Source organism: Mastigoproctus giganteus, chromosome 1, assembly GCF_048544385.1.
Source record: "Mastigoproctus giganteus isolate SK-2022 chromosome 1, ASM4854438v1, whole genome shotgun sequence".
Classification (NCBI taxonomy): domain Eukaryota; kingdom Metazoa; phylum Arthropoda; class Arachnida; order Uropygi; family Thelyphonidae; genus Mastigoproctus; species Mastigoproctus giganteus.
The window spans coordinates 256,593,974-256,619,664 of record NC_143575.1 but is presented as its reverse complement, the minus strand read 5'-3'; the positions used below and the strand labels follow the sequence as shown (position 1 = coordinate 256,619,664).

Here is a 25,691-nt window from a genome sequence, read left to right as displayed (position 1 = left end):
TAACCTGAACATGTGGAAGCATCCCATCAGAATTCAGCTTGCTTAACTCATTCAAGGGCTTACACACCTCAACCAGATCACCACGCAGGTGCCTAGTCTCTACCCACTGCAATTTGCAGAATTTAAGCCTCTTGGTAAGAGGATCCCTTCATTCCCCTCACTCATCTTGTTGCCCTTCCAGATCTGTACGCAGTACTCAAGGCCTGGCCTGACCATTGCCTTATACAGAGGGAAAATCACCTCCTTTTCCCTGCTAGCAAAATTCCTATATATCATTGACAGATCCCCATGACCTGCTCTGGCAGCCTGTTTGCATTGCTCAGAAAACTTCATGTCTGACTGCACAATTACTCCCAAGTCTTTTTCATTTTCTACCACCTTAAGTGTAGTACCACACAGTTGGTACGTTTTTCTGGGGTTACTTTTACCCATATGCAGTACTTTGCATTTGTCAATGTTAAACTTCAATTGCCACTTCTTAGCCCATCTACCCAAATTATCTAGATCCTGTTGCAGTAGCACACTGCCATTACTGTCATTAACAACCCTGCCACCCTTTGCTTCATCTGCAATCTTCGACATTAAGTCTGATATACCTTCATCAATATCATTGATAAATATACAAAACAACAGTGGACCCAAAACCGAACCCTGTGGGACTCTACTAATAACATTAGTCCACGAAGAGCAGCACCCATTGATTACCACCCGCTGTCTTCTCCCACTCAGCCATCCTTTTATTCATTGTAGCAACTTACCCTTAATACCATTCTGCTCCAATTTGTAAAATAGTCTTCCATGAGCAACAGTGTCAAAAGGTTTCCTGAAATCCATATATAGCGTGATTCACTACCAGTGCGACAAACTTGCAGGAGATGTAGGGTGCACAAAGACGAATCGGAATCACATAGCATTGCAGGGTCGGAAGTGCCTTCGTCATGCGGTAGAGGACGTTGAACGGAAGGTCGTGTGAACAGCGATCCCGCTGGAAGTCAGCATTTGCGAACCGGTTCCCGAGGAAGTAGTATGGACGAGTATTCAAACGTTGAACTGGCCGACATGCACCTCACGTATGGAGCTGCGGACTGTAAAGGGCGCGCCGCTCTGCGCTTGTACCAGGAACGTTTCCAGGCGTGCTCCTCATCATAGACAAGACTGCAGTAATAGTTCAGAGACAGCATGAATTCGTTAAGGGGAAGTCTTGTCTGATCACTTTGATTATATACTGCAATGTGTCACAAAGGAACTGGATGCAAATAATAATTTTGATATCATATATTTGGATCTTAGAAAGGCTTTTGATACTGTTGCACATGGAAGGCTGCTGCACAAATTGGAGCAGTGTGACATTGGAGGCAAATTGCTGCTATGGATGAAGGGATGATTGAGTGGGAGAAGGGAGGAGAGCGGTAATCAATGGACACTGCTCTTCGAGGACTAATGTTATTAGTGGATTCCTCTATGGTTTAGTGTTGGGTCCATTATTGTTTTCTGCATTTATTAATGATATTGATGATGGTATGTCAGGCTTAATATCTAAGTAGGGGCTCACACCTGGGGAGTATGGGCTTGGCACATCCAGGGTCCCGAGCTGGATATCATCATTCTTCTCTTTTTTTTTTGGCGATTCTCTCTCTCTCTCTCTCTCTCTCTCTCTCTCTCCTCACGGTTCTCAATTTTTTTTTGGCTGGTGCAGCATAAGCCCCAGGCTTCCTTGTACCATATGGCTAATAATAATAATAATAATAATAATACGATTTTCGCACGTGTGCACAGAAGGTTAGGTGAGACTGGTTGTTTCACGAGAGGTACCATGAATTGAGAGCGAACGACGAGGACGCCAGACAATGAGGAGAATGTCCTACATCTTGCAGAAGGCAATCCGAGTACGAGTACTCGAGCGATAGGCCAACGATTGTGTATTTCCCAATCCACTGTATGGAGGATACTGTCAACAAACCAAATGAGTTCATATCATCTGGAACGCGTCCAATCATTAGAGCCTGCAGATTATCCACTCCGGAGGACTTTATCCATCCTACTGCCTCGGGAACCGGTTTGCAAATGCTGACTTCCAGCGGGATCGCTGTTCACGCGACCTCCCGTTCAACGTCCTCTACCGCATGACGAAGGCATTTCGGACCTTGCAAGGCTATGTGATTCCGATTCGTCTTTGTGCCCCCTACGCCTGCTTCAAGTTTGTCGCACTGGTAGTGAATCACCCTGTATATGATATCAAAATTATTTTTTGCATCCCGTTCCTTTGTAACCACATCCTATCAAATTTGTCAGACAAGCCTTTCCTTTAACAAACCCATGCTGTGTCTGAATTATTGCTGCAGTCTTGTCTAGATGATCCTGCAATGCATCTTTAACTAGTGACTCCATTATCTTTCCAGGAACAGAATTAAACTAACTGGTCTGTAATTACTCGTGTCACCCTTCGATTCCCCTTTGTGAATTGGGGATAGATTTGCACGTCTCCAGTCTGTGGGGACCTCCCCTGAGTCCAAGAATGCTCTCATAATTGAAGAAAAGATACTTCCTGATCTTTTCTTCGTTAGTTTTCAGGGGCATGCCAGTGTTAGGCACCGCTACGTCGATCATATATGTGACCTTTTCTTTCTTGTTGAATATGGTTAAATCCGATCTGTTGTGCTGGATTTGATTCCCCTTTGTTAAAGCGCGAACACAGTACAGCTTGTGGATTGGAGGCTCTGGTATGACCTGAGGTTCGCAATTGTAATACTGTTCACATTCTTTGATCAAGTGATGTTTTCTGGATAGCTTCTGATGTATTATCCTGGCGATTCTGATGTATTAGCTTGTCACCTCGGTGATCACGTGAATCCTGCGGTGATTCGTTGGAAGCTATTTGATTTATGTGGTCTGTTGGAGGTCATTGCAGCGTCTACCATTGAAGCTCTTCTTAGCCCATCTTTCTAGCTTCGTTTGTTCCATTAGGACAGAAGGTGTCTCATCGCTTAGGTTGAGTAGAGTATGCCGCTTGTCTTTCTTCTTTACATACTCGTAGTACTGTTGTTTTATCGAAGTAATCCTGTAGATGTTCTATCGCTTTCTTCTATTGCTCGATAAGATCTATCAAGTCCCTTCTTCTTCTATCCAAGCTATGGCCAGTCGCTCCACGGGCAACGTCGGGTGGTGTTGGTGGCTCTTCATCATCATTATCCTTGTCTTTCTCATTATTACCTCCAGCTCAGTGATATTCCATTCTGTGATCCAGATGTTGTGTGTTAGCACTTGGACTGCATAAGTGTTTATGGCTTTAAACGTATTCCGTCAATTCAGCTTTGCTTTGCTTCTGATGATATTTTTAAATCAGGCGGAGCCTGATCTCGTTGTGCCCTAACTGCTTAACCTTCATCATCCTCAGATTTTTTTTTTTTTTTTTTTTTTATAAGTTTTTCAATCTGCCATGGCTTCGATCTCTTTACCAGTCTACAGTTTTGGCAGACTAATTTCACCTGAAGCAGTCCATAGGTCTTACAATTGTCAAGTCCAAATTACATCCTAAATGTCATGGCTAAATTCTTTGGTGATCGGGAGTAGCTGTAGGTGTTTCTTCTCGGTTTCCCCGTAGAGCTTGATGTCATCCATGTACATCAGGTAAGTAAGGCTGTACAGATTTTTCCTTCCTTCTTTGAGGGTATATCAGGAATTTTGTTAATGATATACAGAAACTTTGCAAGCAGGGATAAGGAGGTTATTTTCCCTTTGTAGAAGGCCATGGTTTGGCTGCATCTTGAGTACTCTATACAGGTCTGGAAGCCTCACTTTAGGAAGGATGTAGATCTGCCTGAACGGGTGCAAAGAAAGGTGTCCACATTCCTGAACAATAGTCCACGAAGAGCAGTGCCCATTGATTACCAATCTCTATCTTCTTCCACTCGGCTATCCCTTTATCCAACTTTCTATTAATGCCATACTGTTGCAATTTGCATATGCATTAGTCTTCCATATGCAACAGTATCAAAAGCTTATCAAAATCTTATCAAGAATTATTTTCTTATCAAAATCATTGGCTGATGCTAGAAAATCTTATCAAAAGCATCAGCACAATCATTCTATGGCCAAATTGATAGACATGGCTCTCATCATATTCTCCTTATTATCGTATCTGTTCAGTAATGTAGACACTTTTAATTTTAACCGTAAGTCGCGATTTTTCAACATTGACCTATTGTTAGGTAATTAGCAGATGTCTTACTCTTCATGACGTTAGTTCCAACGTCTACAACACTATCACCTGTTGTGCCCTTAAAAGATGATATCATGTCTACAACGTCATCGAACTTTGCTTCTGGCAGACATACTCTGGTTCTATTCCAACAATTCTTTTTGCCCAGTATCCAGTTGTTCACTGTTTTCCAACCTGTTTTCAGAAACCAATCATTTCTAAATTTGAGGTGGAAACTATGGACCAGTTTTATATTTACAGTGCAGGGCGTGGATCACAAACATATTAAATTGCGCATGCAAATATATTAATGTAGCATCCATTACGTTGTTATACGCATGCCATCGTTGACAGCACGATTGTGATCAATTACTATCAATGGAACCACGGCCTGGGCAAACTGCAATGCCTATTGTCTATTAAATCAAAGAGAGTAGCCTTACTTTACCGTAAAAAACCAAATCCACATTTGTATCCTCAGTTATATTTACAGGACCATATGATTCTATTCACTAGTACCATGCACTTTATTGAATTAATCCTAGACAAAAAAATTTAACTTCTTAGCAGATATAAACAAATGCTCACAAAAATGAACATTCTTAGAGCAATATGAGGGGGGTATCAAAAAGTTCGTACCCTGGCCTAGATAAAACATCACTAGGAAGATTCCATTTTTATTATACAGGGTGTCTCAAAAATACACGGCATAACTTCAGGAATGAGTTCCTCATATGTAGACAATAAAAATATTTTATATCAACATAGTTCCGGAAATGCTTGGTTCCCGAGTTATTAACCGGAATTTCTTATCTCCTGCAGGTGATTTCCTTCATCACAAGGTACTGACACAATCTGGTGGTTTTTCATTCCGACCATGTACTCAAATCAGGAGCACGCGGATATACATTTTATGTAGGGTTTGGCGGACGGCAATGTTCTGGAGGCTCGTCGTTTGTACCACGAAAGGTTCCGAGAACGAAGATTTTTTTTTTTTTTTTTTGGTAGTTGTTGGCGCATAGGCTTCTGTGGCCATAAGGCACCTCCCAAGGTTTTTGCAGTACTTTGATCCAAGCCCGAGGCGGGAATCGAACCCGCGACCATTCGGTTGCCAGATAGGCCCTTTACCTACCCACCCGGCTAGCCCGGTCGGCAAGGAAGATGTCCAGACAGGAAAACGTTTGAAGGTATCTATCGCCGCCTTTGTGAACATGGGATCTTTACTCCTCGTGCTGCCGACAGAGGACGACCAAGATCTACGACTCCTGAAGTAGAGGGGGGAACCTACTGCCTGGCCTCCACGCTCAACTGATTTAAACCCACTAGATTTCTTCTTGTGGAGCCATTTAAAGTCATTGGTGTATTCGACTCCGGTAGCTGATGTGGAAACTCTTCGCAATCGAATTGTGGCAGGTTGTGAGACAATACGAAACATGCCAGGAATTGGGCATCGTCTTCGCGAGTCCATGAGACGTTGGTGTTAGGCCTGTATTGAGACAGAAGGTGGACATTTTGAATAATTACTATAAGGCGACGTGAACAGTTAAGTGTCATAGACAGACCTTCAAAACTCGGAAACCAAGCATTTCCGGAACTATGTTGATAAAAATATTTTTATTGTCTACATATGAGGAACTCATTCCTGAAGTTATGCCGTGTATTTTTGAGTAACCCTATATGTTGGTGTAACCCTATATTTTTGAGTAACCCTACATATTCAATAACTAACATGTGAAATTTCATTCCAGTAGGTGATCGTTCACGAGTAGCGAAGCCCGGAATCTGAGGAAGGACGCTATGGTTGACAAAGTGGAATATCGAGCAGGAATCAAGTTCCTGCATTTACAGGGCAAGAAAGCTCAGGAAATTGAGGAAGAAATAAAACCCGTGTATGGGCAAAATTGCCCGTTCTATGCCACTGTAAAAAGTGGAAACAGGAGTTCCAGTGCGGTCGTACAAGTGTCTTTGACGAGCCAAGAGAAGGAAGGCCATTAACATCTACAGACAGTGAGATGGTTGCAAAAGTGAGCAGCTGGTGCTGAGTGAGAGACGTGTGACAATTCATTTCATCACAAATGCAGTGGGAAATAGTTATGGATCTGCCTACAGCATTTCACATGACCAAAAACAAACTATTATTTTTAAGCAACCCGAATAATTAAATTCATCTGACGTGATGTGTCTTATGTCTGTTAATTGCGTGTGTTCTTTGATCGATTTGCCTGTTTTTCTGGACGAAAAATCCCAGTTTCCTGAGGGAAACCTTGCTATCTACGCCGGAGACCGATTAACTCTGCCACGGAGTGAAAAAAATCCCAATAAAATCCCTCGCGTCATCGACGAGATTCGAACCGGGGTCTTTTCCACCCGGTGTGGGGAGAACGGTGACGATACCACTGTGCTATCCATGCAGACTATTTTACACGATCATCTACACATGGCTAAGGTAACTGCGCGACGGGTTCCAAGATTGCTGACACCTTTGCAGAAGGAATGTCGAATGCAGTGTTCTCGCCAACTGTTGGATTTGTGCAGCGCGAATGTTGAGAACTTTTTTGATTCGGTTGGTGACAAATGACGAATGCTGGGTGGACAATGAAGAAACCATTGCATGAATTTGATTAATCTCAGGAAGCCATCAATGAAGTGGAATCGTGGTTTCAGGCAAAAAGTGCGGTCTTCTTTTTTTAAGGCATTAAACAACTGATTCATAGATGGGAGACATGTGTTACTATACATGGAGAGTACATAGAAAAGGATTAAAGTTCCTGTGAAGTTTCACCTTTATAGGGCTATTAATTATAGGTAAGGTTACGCACGTTTCGATATCCCCTCGTATGTGCCAAAACCTGGGGGGCTGATCGTTCTAGCCTTCTTAATCTCTCTCAAGTTTTAATTAGGTTTGGGCTGGACTATAGGTTTCCTGCCTATGGCTCTGCTAGGAAGCATGCATTAGCATGGATTGAACCTATCCAGCACAACGCTCTCATAATTAGGTTATGAGCCATTAGAACTTCACAAGTTGAAAGCATATATATGCTTTCAACTTGTGAAGAAGTAAAGAAATATATATATGCTTTCAACTTGTGAAGAAGTGTGTTTAGAAGTAAACTCTGCTGCCAAAATTTGGAGCCTCTCAACTCATTCTATTTGTCCATACTGCTTCTGGCCTCAAATGACTGCTCAATATTAAAATAAGCTGCATTTCAATAAACCTGCGGCCATTAGACTCCCCGAGATAACTCCAGGTTTCGTCTGCGCGTGTAGCACAGTCGGATCGTCACCGTCTTCCCCACACCGGGTGGAAAAGGCCCGGGTTCGAATCCCGTCTATGACGCGAGGAATTTTAATGGGTTTTTTAACTCCGTGGCTGAGTTAGTCAGTCTCTGGTGTAGATAGCATGGTTTTTCCCCCGGAAACTCGAGTTTTTCGTCCAGCAAAGCAGACAAATCGACCATAGAACACACTCAATTTACGAACATAACGCACAATGCACGGCAGATGAATTTTATTATTCGGGTAGCCTTAGAATAATAGTTTTTTTTGTTTTTTTTTTTAACTCCAGACTTCAAACTAAGAGAACCAACTTTTCTTCTGCCTGATTTATTCATTCAGCTTTTGCTTTCTGGGAACAAACGTCCTTCATAAGCATTTTCTGAAAATTGCAGTCTACAGAAATTCAAGTCTAATGAGTTTAAATTCAAGTCTATCTTCTTTCATCTTCTGAACCTTTATCGCATGCATGGTACCAAATACTGTAGGTTCTAATACTTCTCGTGTTTGAGGTTTTCATAAAAAAAAATCTAAAGTTTAAAAAAATCTATCAAGATGTGCTCCTCCCTAAAGCTCCATAGTTATGGTTGTCTGTGTGATAGTTATTTCTGTCAGTAGGTAAGCATTCTCTGCAAAGCTTAAATGTAAGACAACTTCATGTTATCCACATCGAAAGTTATGCTGAATACAATCAGATATGTACTGGTGGTTCGAAATCAAACTCAGAGAGTAAGTTCTGCAGCAGTCTTATCTGCTTTCACTGTTTTTGCTTCTCTTCCAAAAGAGTTCAGCAATGTTTCTGCAGAACATTTTGCCATCTAACTAGCACTTAATCACCCAGATTCTCAAAACAGTGCACAGCACATCATCTCTACCGATTCTTTAAACTCTATCAACTAAATGCAGATCGAAACACACAATTACCATTCTGCTGGACCCCAGCTCATTGTGGAATACTGGGAAATGAAAACGCAGACGAGGCAGCAAAACGAAAAATAAATTCAAATGTAATTGATATTAAGATTCCTCTCCAAGACTACAAAACCATATGAAAAGCCTGCTACTCCCAATGGAAAGATATATGGCACGAAACACAGCAAGATGTAGTTCTTGCAAGAGCATGCATTGGACGCTCTCATATAACTCATCTTTAACTTCTCACCAGTGAAGGCCTTCCACAGTGTACTCACTGCCATAATGTTTTCACAGTGAAACTTGACTGCTGCTATTATCGGCAGCAAAGGCTAGAAGTATTCCTATCTCACAGAAGTTTACAAGTGCTTATAACAATGAAGCACATCTTGGGAAAAGAAGCAAAACTAGATGAACTTTTCTCCTTTCTAAACAAGATAAGGATGTTCTCTCACCTCTAAAAACTTACAAACTTGAAACTATTATATTAACAATTTGAAAGGTACAATATGGCCGCTGTTGCACCTATGGCAAAACTTCAACAACAGCAATTTCATTTCCACACCGAGTGATTACCATTAGTATTAGCATTAGCACAAGCATACGATGCAAGAAAGCAAGCGTATGCAGCATCAGCCAAAAAAAAAAAAAACTCCCATTTCACCCCTCCATTAGTTCCAAATGCCTGTCAGCTCAGCCTTAAATTTACTTAGGCTATCAACTTTCACAACAAAAGATGGAAATCTGTTCCACCAATCAACTACCAGCTGGCTAAAGGCAAATTTCCGCACATCTCTTCTACAACTGTCTTTCCTCAATTTGAATCTGTGCCCCCTCAGATTCTTAATCTGAGCAAGAGGAAGAATCCATCCCATCAGCATTCAGCTTGCTCAACCTATTCAAGGCCTTATACACCTCAATCAGATTACCTCGCAGGTGCCTACTCTCCAGGTGCTGCAATTTGCAGAAATTAAGCCTTTCTTCGTAAGAGCACCCCGTTTGTTCCACTCACCATTCTTGTTGTCCTTCTTTGCACTCGTTCTAGCATTTATACATCCTTCCTAAAATGAGGCCTCCAGAACTGTACACGGTAGTCTAGGTGCGGCCTGACAATTGCCTTGTATAACGGGATAATCTCCTCCGTCCCTGCTAACAAAATACCTGTATGTCATTGACAAGACTCCATGACCTGCCATGGCAACCTGTCTGCACTGCTCAGCGAACTTCATATTTGACTTCACAATTACTCTCAGGTCTTTTCAACTTTCCACTTCCCTGATTGTAGTACCACACAGTTGGTACGTTTCTCTTCGGTTATTGCTACCTATATACAGTACTTTGCATTTGTCAATGTTATACTTCAGTTGTCACTTCTCAGCCTATTTTCCCAACTTATCTAGATCCAGTTAGAGTAGCATACTGTCTTTACTGTCGTTAACAACCCTGCCAACCTTTGTATCATCTGCAAACTTGGACATTAAACCTGATATACCTTCATAAACATCATTGATAAATATAAACAACAATGGGCCCATCACCGAACCCTGGGGATCTCCACTAATAACATTTGTTCACGAAGAGCAGTGTCCATTGATTACCACTCTCTGTCGTCTTCTACTCATCCATCCATTTATCCATTGTAGCAACTTACTCTTAATGCCGTACTTCTCCAATTTGTACAGCAGTCTTCCATGTGCAACAGTGTCAAAAGCTTTCCTGAAATCCATGTATATGATATCAAAATTATTATTATTTTTTCTTTTAATAATAATCAGATAAATTGCGTTTTTTAAACTTTTTAAAATCAATATCAACTTTGAATGTTAACAAGTTAATACCTTTTTTATATATACATTTTCCTAGTTACCATTAGCTAATGGCAGACTTGAAGTAACTTGTGTGTGAAAAAAAAAAAATAGTATATCATGTTTTCCTCTTGTGACGCATCTCGTTTTCTTCAGAGCAAATTTTTTTCAGCCAGTAAAGGTGGCTCTTAACGTACCCGCCGTGTTTGAACTTAATTTTTTGAAGGGTTGTAAGAGTAATGTTTATGAGATGTTTTGGACTTTCATTTGCATTTTAATTCATTTTTCTGTATTAGTGATCGGCACTTTAAATTCATAGGTTTAATGAATGTTAATGGATTATATAATTGATAATTGTGCTTAATAGTGAGTATTTTTGAATATTAGGTTTATTTAATGTTTTCCTGATATCACCCATCAACTTAAAATGATTTATTTTTTTGTATAGTGCTTATTTTAATATGGTATTACAAATTTTTCATAATAGAATATTGCGAGCTACTTGTGTGCCCATTTATTTGCGTAGTTTCAGTCGAATATATTCGGGAATGTTTGTTTTTCGTTCTACCTGTCGTTATTATTTACTAGTAATACCTCCATTTTCCCGCTTCCGAGGGATACTTAATATTTAATAAGAAATTATGGCTTTTCATCTTTGTCAGCACTCAGCAGACTTGATTAGAGATTTTTGTACTAAACTTATGGAGTTTTTTTGAGAGAGCAAGTCAGTAACTTATTAGAAAAAAAAAATGTATACATAATAGTATTATTTAGAGTACAATATATAATTTTCTGAGCAACCTTGTATTTGATACCCACTGTAGCTTGCATATGCCAGAACTATGCAGAGACCCCATGAATTTTACTGCAAAATGAATTGACCATTTCGCAGCTTGTGCACAGCTGTTCTTTTGGGCATTATGGCCTTGGATGTTTCAATACCAATAAATATCTATACAAATGAAATCAAGCCAAAATTGTATACAGCAAGACATTCTATTAACTATTTGCATTCCGTATTCGAATTCTGAATTTATTGTAAATAGTGATGAAAGTCATTGGATGATTGACAGCCTCTGATTCTAGATTGTGGTTGGTATTTTGACTCTGATTATTTGACTCTTGTGTATATTCACAAGATTACTTTCAAAGTATTCCACCATAATTTGTGCAACTTCTTTAGGTATTCCACCATAATTTGTGCAACAACTATCATCTGATGAAAATTAAATATCCACTGTTTTCTCATGAGTGACCAGGACATAATACTACTCTGCTCATTGCTTAAGAAGTTAAAACTACATTGTTTCAGAGGCATATTTATGTAATTTTTGGCTCTAGGTGGGATGTGCACATTGTGGGCTGCCACTGATGGGGAGGGGGGGATTAATAATGCTTGAAATAGTTTTGGATTTTTATTTTTTTTATTTCAAAAATTATATAAGGCTGTAGAACGTACTCTGGTCTTAAGCAACATATATTTCCAAATTTCAATGAGATGATCTTATTGATTCACCACAACCTGTGCAGGAAGTTGTCAGAGGTCCTGCCAAATTATGGAACCTGTATATAGCTGTCATATTTGTTTCATCATGAGTTTGGTCCTGCATTATTTTGTTTTTAAAAACCTCTGTTGGTTGCATCTCTAAATGGTATGTAAAATTTTCATGGGAATTCTGTTAAGACTTTCTTTTTTTTTATTTCTTTATTTATCTTTAATCATAAATTATTTTTTAGGTTTGTTTGTCAAAATATATAATTACATAATTATCACATTTCTTAGCATTTGAAAATTTTGCTCATCTTGTATTACACCCCTGCCTCAATTTAGACAAGACTTCAGCAATAATTCAGACAGCATGGGTTTGTTAAGGGAAAGTCTTGTCTGACAAATTTGATTGGATACTGTGATGTAGTTACAAAGGAACTGGATGCAAAAAATAAATTTTGATATCATATACTGAGATTTCAGGAAATATTTTGACACTGTTGTGCATGGAAGACTACTGTACAAATTGGAGCAGAATAGTATTAAGGGTAAGTTGCTACAATGATAAAAGGGTGGTTGACTGGGAGAAGACAGTGGTAATCAATGGATGCTGCTCTTCATGGACTAATGTTATTAGTGGAGTCCCACAGGGTTTGCTGTTAGGCTCATGGTTGTTTTGTATATTTATCAATGATATTGATGAAGGTATATCAGGTTTAGTGTCAAAGTTTGCAGATGATACAAAGGTTGGCAGGGTTGTTAATGACAGTAATGGTAATGTGCTATTGCAACAGGATCTATAAAATTTGGGCAGATGGACCAAGAAGTGGCAACTGAAGTTTAATATTGACAAATGCAAAGTACTGCATATGGGTAGAAGTAACTCCAGAGGAACATACCAACTGTCTGGTACTACACTTAATGTGATAGAAAATGAAAAAGACCTGGGAGCATGAAAAAGATCTGGTCTTAAGCAACATATATATCCAAATTCAGGTCAGGCCACGCCTTGAGTATTGCGTACAGGTCTGGAGGCCTCATTTCAGGAAGGATGTAGATTTGTTTGAACATGTATAGAGAAGGGCAACAAGATTGGTGAGAGGAACAAAGGGGTCCATATGGCTAATAATAATAATAATAAAACATGTCTGTCAGACACTAAAGGCCTTGAATGGGTTGAATATGCTGAATTCTGATGGGATTCTTCTGCCTGCTCAGATTACGAACCTAAGGGGGCATAAATTCAAATTGAGGAAAGACATTCGTAGAATAGATGTGTGGAAATTTGCCTTTAGCCAAATTTGTGGTGTGTAATTGCTGGAACAAATTTGCCAAATTTGTGGTGTGTAATTGCTGGAACAAACTTCCATCTGTTGTTGTGGAAGTTGATAGCTTAAATAAATTTGAGGAACTGGACAAACCTCTAGGGGGAATGGTGGTGTGAAAAATATTTTTTTCTTTCTTTTTTTGACTGATGTTACATAAGCTCATACGCTTGCTTTCATACATCACATGCCTCTATTATCTATTACTATTTTTTGCCATTCATCTGTCATTCCTCCCCCCCCAGATAAAGTGATTTTCTGAATATATATATGACAGGTACAAAGAGCAAAATTATAAAATGGCTTAGTGCAGATTATGTTTCCACTAAGGTCATTTTATAATTGGTTGCTGTATTGAGTAGTGCTTGTTGTATAGACTTAATCTAAAATTCCAAAAAAAAAAAAAAAATTGTAATCACTCACAGCCCCAGGGGATCACATCTAGTGAGTATGGGCTTGGCACACCCCCAGGGTTCTGAGCTCGATATCATCATTCTTCTCTTTCTTGGTGATTCCTTTCTACTTCTCTCTCTCTCTCTCACATGGTAACTCGGGAATTTTTTTTTTTTTAGCTGGTGCAGCATAAGCCTCAGGCTTCCTTGCATCATATGGCTAATAATAATAATAATAAAACATGTCTGTCAGACACTAAACAAATAATCTCTCAGAACTAGTAAATTGAAACAAAAACACTGCATCATCATTAGAGAAAATTTGTGGAGAATTGTACATTCCCTAAATTCTATTCTTCCTTGGGTATCATTCCTCAAATGTAAGTAACCTTTCATGAAGGAATTTAACCTTGCATTTTTCTGCATTAAAACATAGCTGCTACTTTTCTGACGATCCTTGAAGCCTACCCAAGTCTCACATCTGGTGAGTATAGGCTTGGCACACCCAGGGTCCTGTGCTGGATATCATCATTCTTCTCTTTCTTGGTGATTCCCTTCTCTCTCTCTCTGGGTAATCCAAAATTCTTTTTGTCTGGTGCAGCATAAGCCTCAGGCTTCCATACACCGTATGGCTAATAATAATAATCTTGATGTTGCCCTGCTTGGCCAATAGTTTTTCCTAATCTTTACGTCATTTGCAAATTTTGACATTCCCTCTATCCCTTCATTCATGCCATTTTATGAAAATCAGAAGAAAACATCAGAACCAACCTTTGGGGTACCTTTGAAGTTAACCCAATAAATGAGTAGCCACTTATCAAATCCCTTTGCTTCCGACCCTACAGCCACTGTGGTCTTTCCTAAAATCTTATCTGTGATTCCAACATGTTCCAGCTTATACAGTAACCTTTCATGAGGGAATTGAGTCAAATTAGTGAGCCAATCTCAGGTAGAGAGGTTAAGGATTTCCTCCGTGAGTTATTTTAATATATTCAGCCTGCACAACATGCAAATTAGTTTGTGAACACTTTTTTTCTCTAGATAAAAATCATATGGATTTTTATCTAGAGAAAAAAATTGATTTTTTTTTTTTTTTCCCCCCATTGTGAAGGGATCTTAAGTCCTTTTCTCGTGTTGTTCTTTTCCATCCCTTTGTCACTGAGTGTGCATGCCTTTAACTGCTACTGCCAGAATCTACAGATCATAAGACAAATGTCACTGTAATTTCTGGATTTAATCACTACTTTCCAGGCATTTAGTGTCTCAATACATATTGGAGTTTAATGTATATCTGAGGCATAAAGGTGTCATCACATCCTGATTTCAGAATAGTTTCCGCAAATTGCTGAAGACTTTGACCTTGTATATGTAAAAGTACTGAGATTTGACAGGATCTGAGATTACATAAAATTTCATGTAATTGTGCATTTAAGAGTTTAAAAGTTTTAGTGTTTCACTAAAATTATTTGAACTTGGAAGTTATATGCTTTAGGCATAATGATTCCGTGCCAAGTTTAGGCACTGAATCATTATGCTCCTTTTGTAGAGGGTTTATAACAGAATAAAGAAGATGTATTCTTTTGTTGTTTTAAAGTTAATTCTACCAGTTATTAACTTTCACTAAAACTAGCATTCGTGTAAGAATTTTTTAGGCAAAGCTGTATTCTGTCCCTTTATTGTATGTGCTTCTATATAATGGCATCATTTAAAGAACTGACTAAAGCTGAAAAATTAAAATTACTATGCTATAAACTTATCCAGGACCATTTTTTTCACCTGTCTGCATGCATCTTTACAGATATATCAGCACAGCACTTTTCATAAATTCATAACCTTTTTGCAATTTTGAATGTTTTTTCATTTAAATTAGAAAAAAAATTAAAATTTTAACTTTGCCAGTCTTTTATTATTATTATTAGCTATGTGGTGCAAGGAAACCTGAGGCTTATGGTGCAAGGAAACCCGAGGCTTATGCTGCACCAGCCAAAAAAAAAAAAATAATTCCCGAGTTACTCAGAGAGAGAGAGAGTGCGTGAGAAAAATAGAAGGGAATCACAAAGAAAGAGAAGAATGATGATATCCAGCTCAGGACTCATGCCAGAATCGTGCACGAATGGTTTGAAGAATGTAACACGGATTTCTACCATCTTCCCTGGCCAAATCACTCTAAGCATCCTGTCCTCGCATTTACCTGTCTCAATCCTTTGCAAATAAGAGTTATAGCAAAAAAAGGTGATAATAAGAGTTATAGAAAAAACTTAAACCAAATAAAATATGCCCCAGGAGCTCAGCACACTCAGGGTCCTGAGCTGGATATCATCATTCTTTTTCTTGGCGATTCCTTTCTGCTTCTCTCTCTCTCTCTCGGGTAACTCGGGAATTTTTTTTGGCTAGTGGAGCATAAGCCTTAGGCTTCCTTGCACCATTGGGCTAATAACCTCTAATGCCGATTCTGCTGTTTATATTTACTTGAGGAGGTGAACCCCTCCGAGCACATTGATTGCTTATTTACGATAGACCAGCCTAGGGTAAAACACCATCCTCTCTTCATATTTAGAGCTGCTGTTATTGCTTTCAAAGCTATTTTCCTTTGGTCACTTGCATTTTTATATTTATAACAGAAATGCAAGCTCTCTGTTGCATTTCCAAACATCATATTTGGTGGAATGTGGTTTGTGTTGTCATCCAACTTCTGTCCAAGCAAAGAAATTGACTCCAGATTACTAAAAATGGTGATTTAAGACTCCTGCTAAGTGACTTTAAATCAGACATTGGGGAAACTGGTATTACTTCATCCCATCCATTGCATTAAAAAATTATTGAACAGTGAAGTAGTTACTAAATGTGGTATCTAAAACTCTTGTTAAGTGACTATCGAAGTTTGAAAAGCTGGTATCACTGGATAAAGTTTACCACTTTTGTTGAATTAATTAAACCAAGAATTTAATTTTGAATAAAAATTTGCAATTAATTGTTACTGTTTTGAATTTTATTGTGTTATTATCTTCCTTATTCAGATGCAGTTTGCATCTGAATAACTTGATTAGACCGGGGTTCAAGCCCGTGACCACTAAATACGGAGGATGCAGAAAGATCAGGGAATGACCACTGCATATCCCTGGAGCAATATGGCCTTAGTTACTAATGCTCCTAAAAAACAAACAAGCATCTGAATAATGCTTTTTATAGAATAGGGAGGGGTCACTGGGGATAAGTTTATGTAACTAAGGGGGTGGTGCATGGATGGATTTAAACTTGTTGTGGCCCTAAGCTATAACATGTATGAGGCCCTTCTCTCTTATTGTTCTGCAGTATCTTGTTTTTTTTTTTTTACATGTGAGGCAGGCTGTGAGCCTGAGGTTAACATTGATACGTGAGTGTAAATACATACATTGTGGAATCAAGCCCGTATGTTACCCCAAAAAAATTTGTGGTCCATTCATAGATATCATGCTGGTGTTATTGGCTGTAATAAAACAAGTTAAAACAATATTAACTCTAGTTGCCCTAGCCATACAAGAATATAAATATAAGTCACCGAAACCAAACTTTGTACAGTCTTCTCATTTATTCTGGGCCCCTCCGTAGCCAGGTGGGAAGGAGCAGCAGTGCGTAGCACATGCTTCTTGATTAGACCGGGGTTCGAGCCCGTCACCACCAAATACGGAGGATGCGGAAAGATCAGGGAATGACCACCGCATATCCCGGAGCAATATGGCCTTAGTTGCTAATGCTCCAAAAAACCAAATAATAATAATAATCATTTATTCTGGGGAAGGTTGGCACGTTATTTGGATTATACCATCCAAAATTTTGACTCTGGATATTATTCATTACTAATCACTAAATTTCTTGGGAGAAAGATGTATGGGAATTAATTATAATAAGAGATTAAACAACACTGAACTCCATGTAAGTTTTAAAAACAAAAAATGATAGTTTATTGAAACAAAGTTTGGTTTCGGTGACTTAAGTTAAAATGCTGCACTATTTCATGTGTATTTTTCATTCAGTATATTTTTCTGGACTGGACTTAGCAATGACAATTTCATAATTATTGCACAATTGATTAAAAATAGTGCAGCGTATATTCAAGACTGGTAATAGCATATTGTACCAACTTTTTTTTTTTTTTTTAAACTATTTTTTAAAATTATGAAAATTGTGTAGCATTTTATATAACCAGTTATCACCTTATTTTTTCTTCCTCTAGACTTAAACAATATCTGCATGGATTTTGAAACACCTTTAAAATTGGTGTCTAAATGGTTGGTTTATTTGGAATGTTTTCTGTAGTTTTCTTTCCAGCTTGTTTCCACAAACCAATTTTTGCCTGTAAAATTTAAGTGGAATACAGTGTTGTTTAACCTCTTATTATTAGAATAAATTGCTAAAGTTTTTATTAAAAATTTTTCAGAATGATAAAGCATTTTAACAAGGTGGCCTGAATCAGGCCAAACCATTCTGTAGTTATCTTATGGCCAAACCACAGATAACTACAGAATGGTTGGTCTGACTTCAGTGGTAGGGGAAAATCATGAAGGCAATAATCAAGAATATAATACAGGGATGTTTATATAGAAATGGAATTCTGAAGGGATCATAATAGTTCTATAAAGTGAATTGCATTTTAATCTGATTAGCTCTTTTGACAGTTGCTCATGAGTTGGATGTAGAATACAATTTTGACGTTTATTTGTATTTTAGCAAAGCATTTTAATTAACCCCAGGGGCTCGCATCTGGTGAGTATGGGCTTGGCACACCCAGGGTCCTGAGCTGGATATCATAATTCTTCTCTTTCTTGGTGATTCCCTTCTACTTTTGTACTTCTCTCTCTCTCTCAGGGTAACTCGGGGAATTTTTTTTGGCTGGTGCATCATAAGCCTTGGGCTTCCTTGCACCATGTAGATAATAATAATAATCAGTCACATAAGAGAGGTTACTATTATAAAGTTAAGTAAAGAAATTTAAAAGCTTTTATTTTTGATACAGAATTTTGGCTGCTCTTCCTGGAATCTTCGCCTTGCAATGCTGGGGGTGGTATATCCCCCCCTTGCAAGATGGCAACTGAATTGTGGCAGTAGTATCTGGGCCTTGAATAAATTTATCAATGCCTGGGTTTAATGAGAGAAAGGCTGTTCATAATGAATTCATTTGAGATATAAGTAACACTAATTAAACTGCATAACTCGTTATCAGCTGAATTTTACTGCATACAGAACATTACATTAAATTAGTTAAATATTCATATGATAGGATTACTTAATAATTGGTAATGTTTCATCAGGATTAGGTCTGATGTTTAGCCTAATGAACAAACAGTACAAATATGGAATATTCACATCATATTTAATCCTCTGGCGGCCTATAAAAGTCATACAAGTAGGCATGCCAAAAAATGTGGTGAGCCATATTGTTATATCCTTTTAAATATTTTTGTAACAAAAGACTAGAAATACGTTAAAATGGTGCACTTTAATTCTTCATTCTGCTGATACATTGCAGTGGTTCCCACTGGTGTGCCATGTGATTAGGAAAATTCCAGTGAGTTCAATGGCAATCACTGTGTATGTGTGCCATCTATATGCATCTTTTAACTTCTAGTGTGATGACAAAATATTGGGAACCACTGCTATATTGGATAATAAAAAAAATCTTAATGGCTATCTTGGTATTCAGAAATATTCTCCTGATTACCTCCCTTTCAATACAATGAAAGAAATCAAAGTCTAAACTATAATTACAATGGGAAATAATAATATATAGTATACATTTCAAATGGCAGGGGAGAAAAAGTTGAACTTTTCTAGCATTATACCTATGTAAAATATTTAAATAAATATGAAAGAATTAGCATTATATTTTGGAAGATCTCTCTATAAAGTTATTGTACAAGTAGAGTATAGTCCCGATCGAGGCTATACTCTACTTGTACAATAAAAATAAATAAATAAATTTTCTGTTTATACTCTGGCACGACAACCAGGTCAGTAGAGTTTACAATAAATCGTCAATACAAATATTTATCATATTTAGTAGTCACGGGCTTAAACCCCGGTCAACTCAAGGAACGCATGCTATGCACTCTCGCTCCTGACCACTGGGCTACGTCAGGCCTAATTACAGTATGCAACATTTAGCAAACTAGATTTGCTATTGTTAGTTTTTAGGTGCATCTGTTACTTAGGCCATATATTGCAGCATAATGTATTATATCTGAACAAATGTTTCATGAACTAATCAGCATGTTTCACAGGCTGAAAAACTCAGAGTAACTTGTGGAGAAAAGCCCTACTCCCTTCGCTTGAGATTAGCTAACTATAGAGCCAATTGAAGGGTCCTTTAGAGATTCTTCCAGTCTATGTCAGGACTTGTACCCAGACCTTTCCAGATGAGTGATAAGACAGTCATATATTGTGGGCCCTTCATGAATTGCCTCAGTATTGCACACTGCCCATGAAATTAAAAGAACTTCGTCTACAATTTTATTTTCACATTTGGCAATCTGAATTAGAGGAATTTTATAACATTTTTTTTTCTCCCTCTAAATATAATTGTTTCTCATCTCTTTTTATTCTTAGTTCTTATATGTCTGTACTAGCACTAGAATTCCTTGCAGTTCTCTAATTATTCTCAAGTTACATAAAAGTTTATGTAACTGTTATGGAATTAAAGGAAACAGTTAATAAAACATGTACTATTGAAGAATTCAATGTTTTTAACATTTTTTTTGAAGAAACATTTCTTTTGTGGATCATTTTTATTCTTAAATGCAGGTTTTAAGTAGTAGTGGTATGTGATGCAAGAAAGCAAGTGTATGAGCTTAGTCAAAAAAAAAAAAAAAAAAAATCACACCATTCCCTCCAAATGCCTGTCCAGTTCCTCCTTAAATTTATTTAACCTATCAACTTCCACAACGACAGATGGAAGTTTGTTCCAGCAATTAACCACCCGCTGGCTAAAGGCAAATTTCCGCACATCTATTCTACATCTGTCTTTTCTTAATTTGAATTTATGCCCACTTAGGTTCGTAATCTGAACAAGTGGAAGGATCCCATCAGAATTCGGCATGCTCAACCCATTCAAGGCCTTATACACCTCAATCAGATCACCGCGCAGGTGCCTAGTCTCCAGCCAACTGTAATTTGCAGAACTTAAGCCTCTCTCTTGGTAAGAGGATCCCTTCATTCCCCTCACCAATCTTGTTGCTCTTCTCTGTACACGCTCAAGCAAATCTACATCCTAAAATGAGGCCTCCAGACCTGTATGCAGTACTCAAGGCATGGTCTGACCATTGCCTTATACAGAGGGACAATTACCTCCTTTTCCCTGCTAGCAAAATTCCTATATATTATTGAGAAAACCCCATGACCTGCCCTGGCAGCCTGTCTGCATTGCTCAGAAAACTTCATATCTGACAACACAATTACTCCCAGGTCCCTTTCATTTTCTACCACCTTAAGTGCAGTACCTGTGTGGTACTTTTTTTTTTTTTTTTATGTAAACCCAAACACGAGAGGTATTAGAACCTATAGCCTCTCTTGGTAAGAGGTTATAGGTTCTAATAGGTTCAAGTGTAGTACCACACAGTTGGTACGTTTTCTGGGGTTACTTCTACCCATATGCAGTAGTTTGCATTTGTCAAGGTTAAACTTCAGTTGCCACTTCTTAACTCATCTGCCCAAATTTTCTAGATCCTTTTGCAGTAGCACACTGCCATTACTGTCATTAACAACCCTGCTAACCTTTGTATCATCTGCAAACTTCGGATGCTAAGCCTGATATACCTTCATCAATATCATTGATAAATATACAAAAACAGTGCGACCCAACACCGAACCCTGTGGGACTCCACTAATAACATTAGTCCACGAAGAGCAGCACCCATTGATTACCACCATCTGTCTTCTCCCACTCAACCATCCTTTTATCCATTGTAGCAACTTACCCTTAATACCATTCCTCCAATTTGTACAATAGTCTTCCATGCGCAACAGTGTCAAAAGCTTTCGTGAAATCCAAATATATGATATCAAAATTATTTTTTGCATCCAGTTCCTTTGTAACCACATAATAATATCCTATCAAATTTGTTAGACAAGACTTTCCCTTAAGAAGCCCATGCTGTGTCTGAATTATTGCTGCAGTCTTGTCTAGATAATCCTGCAGCATCTTTAAACAGTGACTCCATTATTTTACCCGGAACAGAAGTTAAACTAACTGGTCTGTAATTACTCGTGTCACCCTTCGATCCCCCTTTGTGAATTGGGGATACATTTGCACATCTCCAGTCTGTGGAGACCTCCCCTGAGTCCAAGGATGCTCTCATAATTATGGCTAAGGGTTTGCTTAGTTGCTTTGCCACCCCCTTTAATATAACTGGATAGATCTCATCCACCCCAGGTGCCTTTCTTATGTTTAACTTCAATTTCTCCTCCACTTTCTCAGTTATTTTGTTATTTGGGTTTAAGTAGCATTAGCAACTAAGGCCCCACTTTCTCAGTTATTAAAAAATCATTAAGCACCCTGCTACAATTTGATAACCTTCTATTTTCAAACCTTAACTCATGTGTGAATGTAGATGCAAAATACTCATTCAGTTTGTTTGCTATCTGAGCAGGATCATCAACAGTCGAACCATCGATATCAAGTGGACCAATCAGATTCACCCCTTCCTTTTAGTGTTTATATAAGTAAAGAAATTCTTGCTGTTTTTCTTAGCATCCTTTGCCAAAGATTTCTCGTAATCTGCCTTCGCCTGCCTAACCCCCTTTGTGACCTGATTACAGACTAGCTTATATCTGCCATAGGCTTCTGAGTCGCTTGATAATTTATATGCATCCCATGCATTTTTCTTCTCTGTCACAAGTCTCATTAGTTCATTTGATAACCATTTAGGCCTAAACCTTGAACAGTATTTCTTAATAGGTATGAAACTTTTAGTAGCTTCCACGATTAATTCCTTGAATGCTTCCCACTTAGAATTTACTGTTGGTAACATTGTCAGTTGATCCCACTGTACAGAATTTAAAAACTGTCTGAGAACACTGTACTCACCTTTATGGAAGCAAAAACCCTTTCCTTTACCCCCGATGGTAATTATATCTTTAAGTAAATCCCACATCAGTACCCTGTGATCACTGCCACCTAGTGGTTCCTTTATCTGCAAATTCTTAATACACGAATGATCACTGCTGACAACCAGATCAAGAGTATTACCCTCTCTGGTTGCCTCTCGAACATGCTGCGGCAGAAAACAATCATCCAATAAATCCACAAAAGTCTTACTAGTGTTGTGAGTGACCAATCCACAAGTTCCAGTCAATATCTGGGAAGTTAAAATCCCCCATTATAAGACATTCTGATTTATTATTATTATTATTATTATCATTAGCCATATGGTGCTTGTTTGTTATTTGCATTTTAGGAGCATTAGCAACTAAGGCCATATTGCTCCATGATATGCGGTAGTCATTCCCTGACCTTCCCGCATCCTCCGTATTTGGTGGTGACGGGCTCGAACCCCGGTCTAATCAAGAAGCGTGTGCTACGCACTGCTGCTCCTTCCCACCTGGCTACGGAGGCGCCTACCATATGGTGCAAGGAAGCCTGAGGCTTTTGCTGCACCAGCCAAAAAAAAAAAATTCTAATTTACCCTAAGAGAGAGCGAAAGAAGTAGAAGGAAATCACCAATTAAGAGAAGAATGATGATATCCAGCTTAGGACCCTGGGTGTGCCAAGCCCATGCTCACCAGATGTGAGCCCCTGGGGTTTACTGGCTCACTATTTCTCTGTACAATTGTTCATTGTACTCATTCGAGTCATTAGGCCTATAACACACTCCTACTCTTATTTTTGCTTTCGCAGTGCTTAGACACAGTATAAGACACAGCTGATTTTAAAACTGAGTTTGTTGCTGTAATGTATATTTTGTTCATAGAAATAAATTAAGATGCTGATATTTTTTAATAGAAAAATTCTGAAATTATTTACTCTTCTAGATTATACAACCCAATGGAAGTTGGATACAATCATAATGCAGTGGATGCTGAAGTGGATGGAATAAGCCTTGCTGAAGGTATGATTATCTTTACTGTTTGTTATTAATAACTGAAATCCTTTACTTATTGCATATGAATTCTTTTCTTGTTTGAATTATTTTGTATGTTTCTCTTTCATGTAACGTTCTTGAAGTTATTTGGTATAGGGAGGGCGGTGGTGTCAAAAATGAATGGCAGGTTTTTGAAAATAATTCTATAAAAGATTAAGCTGTTGTACATTTTGTATTATTTTAATGTATATAGGCCCACCTCTTCTTTATCAGTGGTAGTGTTTTTTTTTTTTTTTATTTTAAAGATTAGAATATTGACACTGAAAACCAATCAAACTGAAAATTTCCTTTTCCTATGCTTAAAATTATCATTATTAGCAATATGGTGCAAGGAAGCCTGAGACTTATGTTGCACCAGCCAAAAAAAAAATGCCCACATTACCCTGAGAGAGAGAGAGTGAGTGAGTCAGAAGTAGAAAAGAATCACCAAGAAAGAGAATGATGATGACACTAATTTGCAAAACTTAAGCTTTTCTTCATAAGAGCAACCCTTTGTTCCATTCACTAATCTTGTTGCCCTTCTCCCTACTTGTTCCAACAGCTCTACATCCTTCTTAAAATGAGGCCTCGAGACCTGTATGCAGTACTCAAGGTGTGGCCTGACCATTGCCTTATACAAGGGGATAATCACCTCCTTATCCCTGCTAGAAAAATTCCTGTATATCATTGACAAGACACCATGAGCTACTCTTGCAGACTGTCTGCACTGCTCAGAAAATTTCAGCTATGCATGCACAATTACCCCAAGGTCCTTTTCACTCTCTACCACTGTCAGTGTAGTACCACACAATTGATACATTACTCTGGGGTTACTGCTTCCCATATGCAGTACTTTACATTTGTTAATGTTAAACTTCAGTTGCCACCTCTCAGCCCATCTGCTCAACTTTCCTAGATCCTGTTGCAGCAGCGTACTGTCATTAACAACCCTGCCGACCTTTGTATCATCTGCAAACTTGGACATTAAGTCTGATATACCATCATCAATATCATTGAATACAGAAAACAACAATGGACCCAGCACTGAACCCTAGGGGACTCCACTAATAACATTAGTTCATGAAGAGCAGTGTTCATTGATTACCACTCTGTCTTCTCCCCCTCAACCATCCCTTTATAGGTGCCTCCGTAGCACATGCTTCTTGTTTAGACCGGGGTTCGAGCCGGTGACCACCAAATACGGAGGATGCGGAAAGATCAGGGAATGACCACTGCATATCACCGGAGCAATATGGCCTTAGTTGCTAATGCTCCTAAAAACCAAATAACAACCATCCCTTTATCCATATCAGCAATTTGCCTCCATTGCCACACTGCTCCAATTTGTGCAGCAGTCTTCCATGTGCAACAGTATCAAAAGCCTTTCTAAGATCCAAATATATGTTATCAAAATTATTATTTGCATCCCGTTCCTTTATGACTACATTATAGTATCCAATCAAATTGGTCAGACAAGACTTTCCCTTAACAAACCCATGCTGTGTCCGAGCTATAACTGAAGTCTTGTCTAGATCCTGCAATGCTTCTTTAACCAGTGCCTCCATTAATTTCCCTGGAAGAGAAGTTAAAAGGTCTGTAATTACCCGTGTCTCCCTCTGATCCTCCTTTGTGGATTGCGGTCACATTTGAACATCTCCAGTCCACGGGTACCTCCCCTGAGTCCAAAGAAGCTCTCATAATTATGGCTATGGGTTTGCTTACTTCCTTTGCCTGCCTCCTTTAATATAACTGTATAGATTCCATCCATCCAGTTTAATATAACTGGATGGATGGAAGGAAGGCACCTGTTTAGGTGCCTTCCTTATGTTTATCTTCAACAATTTCTCCTCCACTTTACTCTCAATCATTACAAGATTATCTAGCTTACTACCAGAGTTTAATACACTTCTGGCATTCCCCTTCCTGAATAATTCCCCATGTGCCAATGTAGATACAAAATATTCATTTAGTTTGTTAGCTACTTGAGCAGGATCATCAACAGTTGAACCACTGATATCAAATGTACCAATCTTATTCATCCCGCTCCTTCTAGAATTTACATAAGTAAAGAACTCTGCAGTTTTTCTTTGCATCCTTTGCCAAAGGTTTCTCGTAATCTGCCTTTGCCTGCCTAACCTCCTTTGTGACTTGGTTACAGACCATTTTATATCTATCGTAGACTTCCATGTTGCCTGTTAATTTATAT

General features: G+C 38.5%; 1 protein-coding gene across 1 annotated transcript in view; it reads left to right on the top strand.

Annotated features, from left to right (window-relative positions):
• Positions 1-5,995: 5,995 nt before the first annotated feature.
• LOC150091804 (protein ECT2-like) overlaps positions 5,996-25,691 on the top strand; it is a 59,357-nt gene continuing 39,661 nt past the window's right edge. Inside the window, exons 1-2 of the mRNA XM_090369805.1 lie at positions 5,996-6,087; positions 23,397-23,473. Of these exons, the coding sequence (XP_090225931.1) occupies positions 5,996-6,087; positions 23,397-23,473 (169 nt within the window). The remainder of the gene's footprint in view (positions 6,088-23,396; positions 23,474-25,691) is intronic.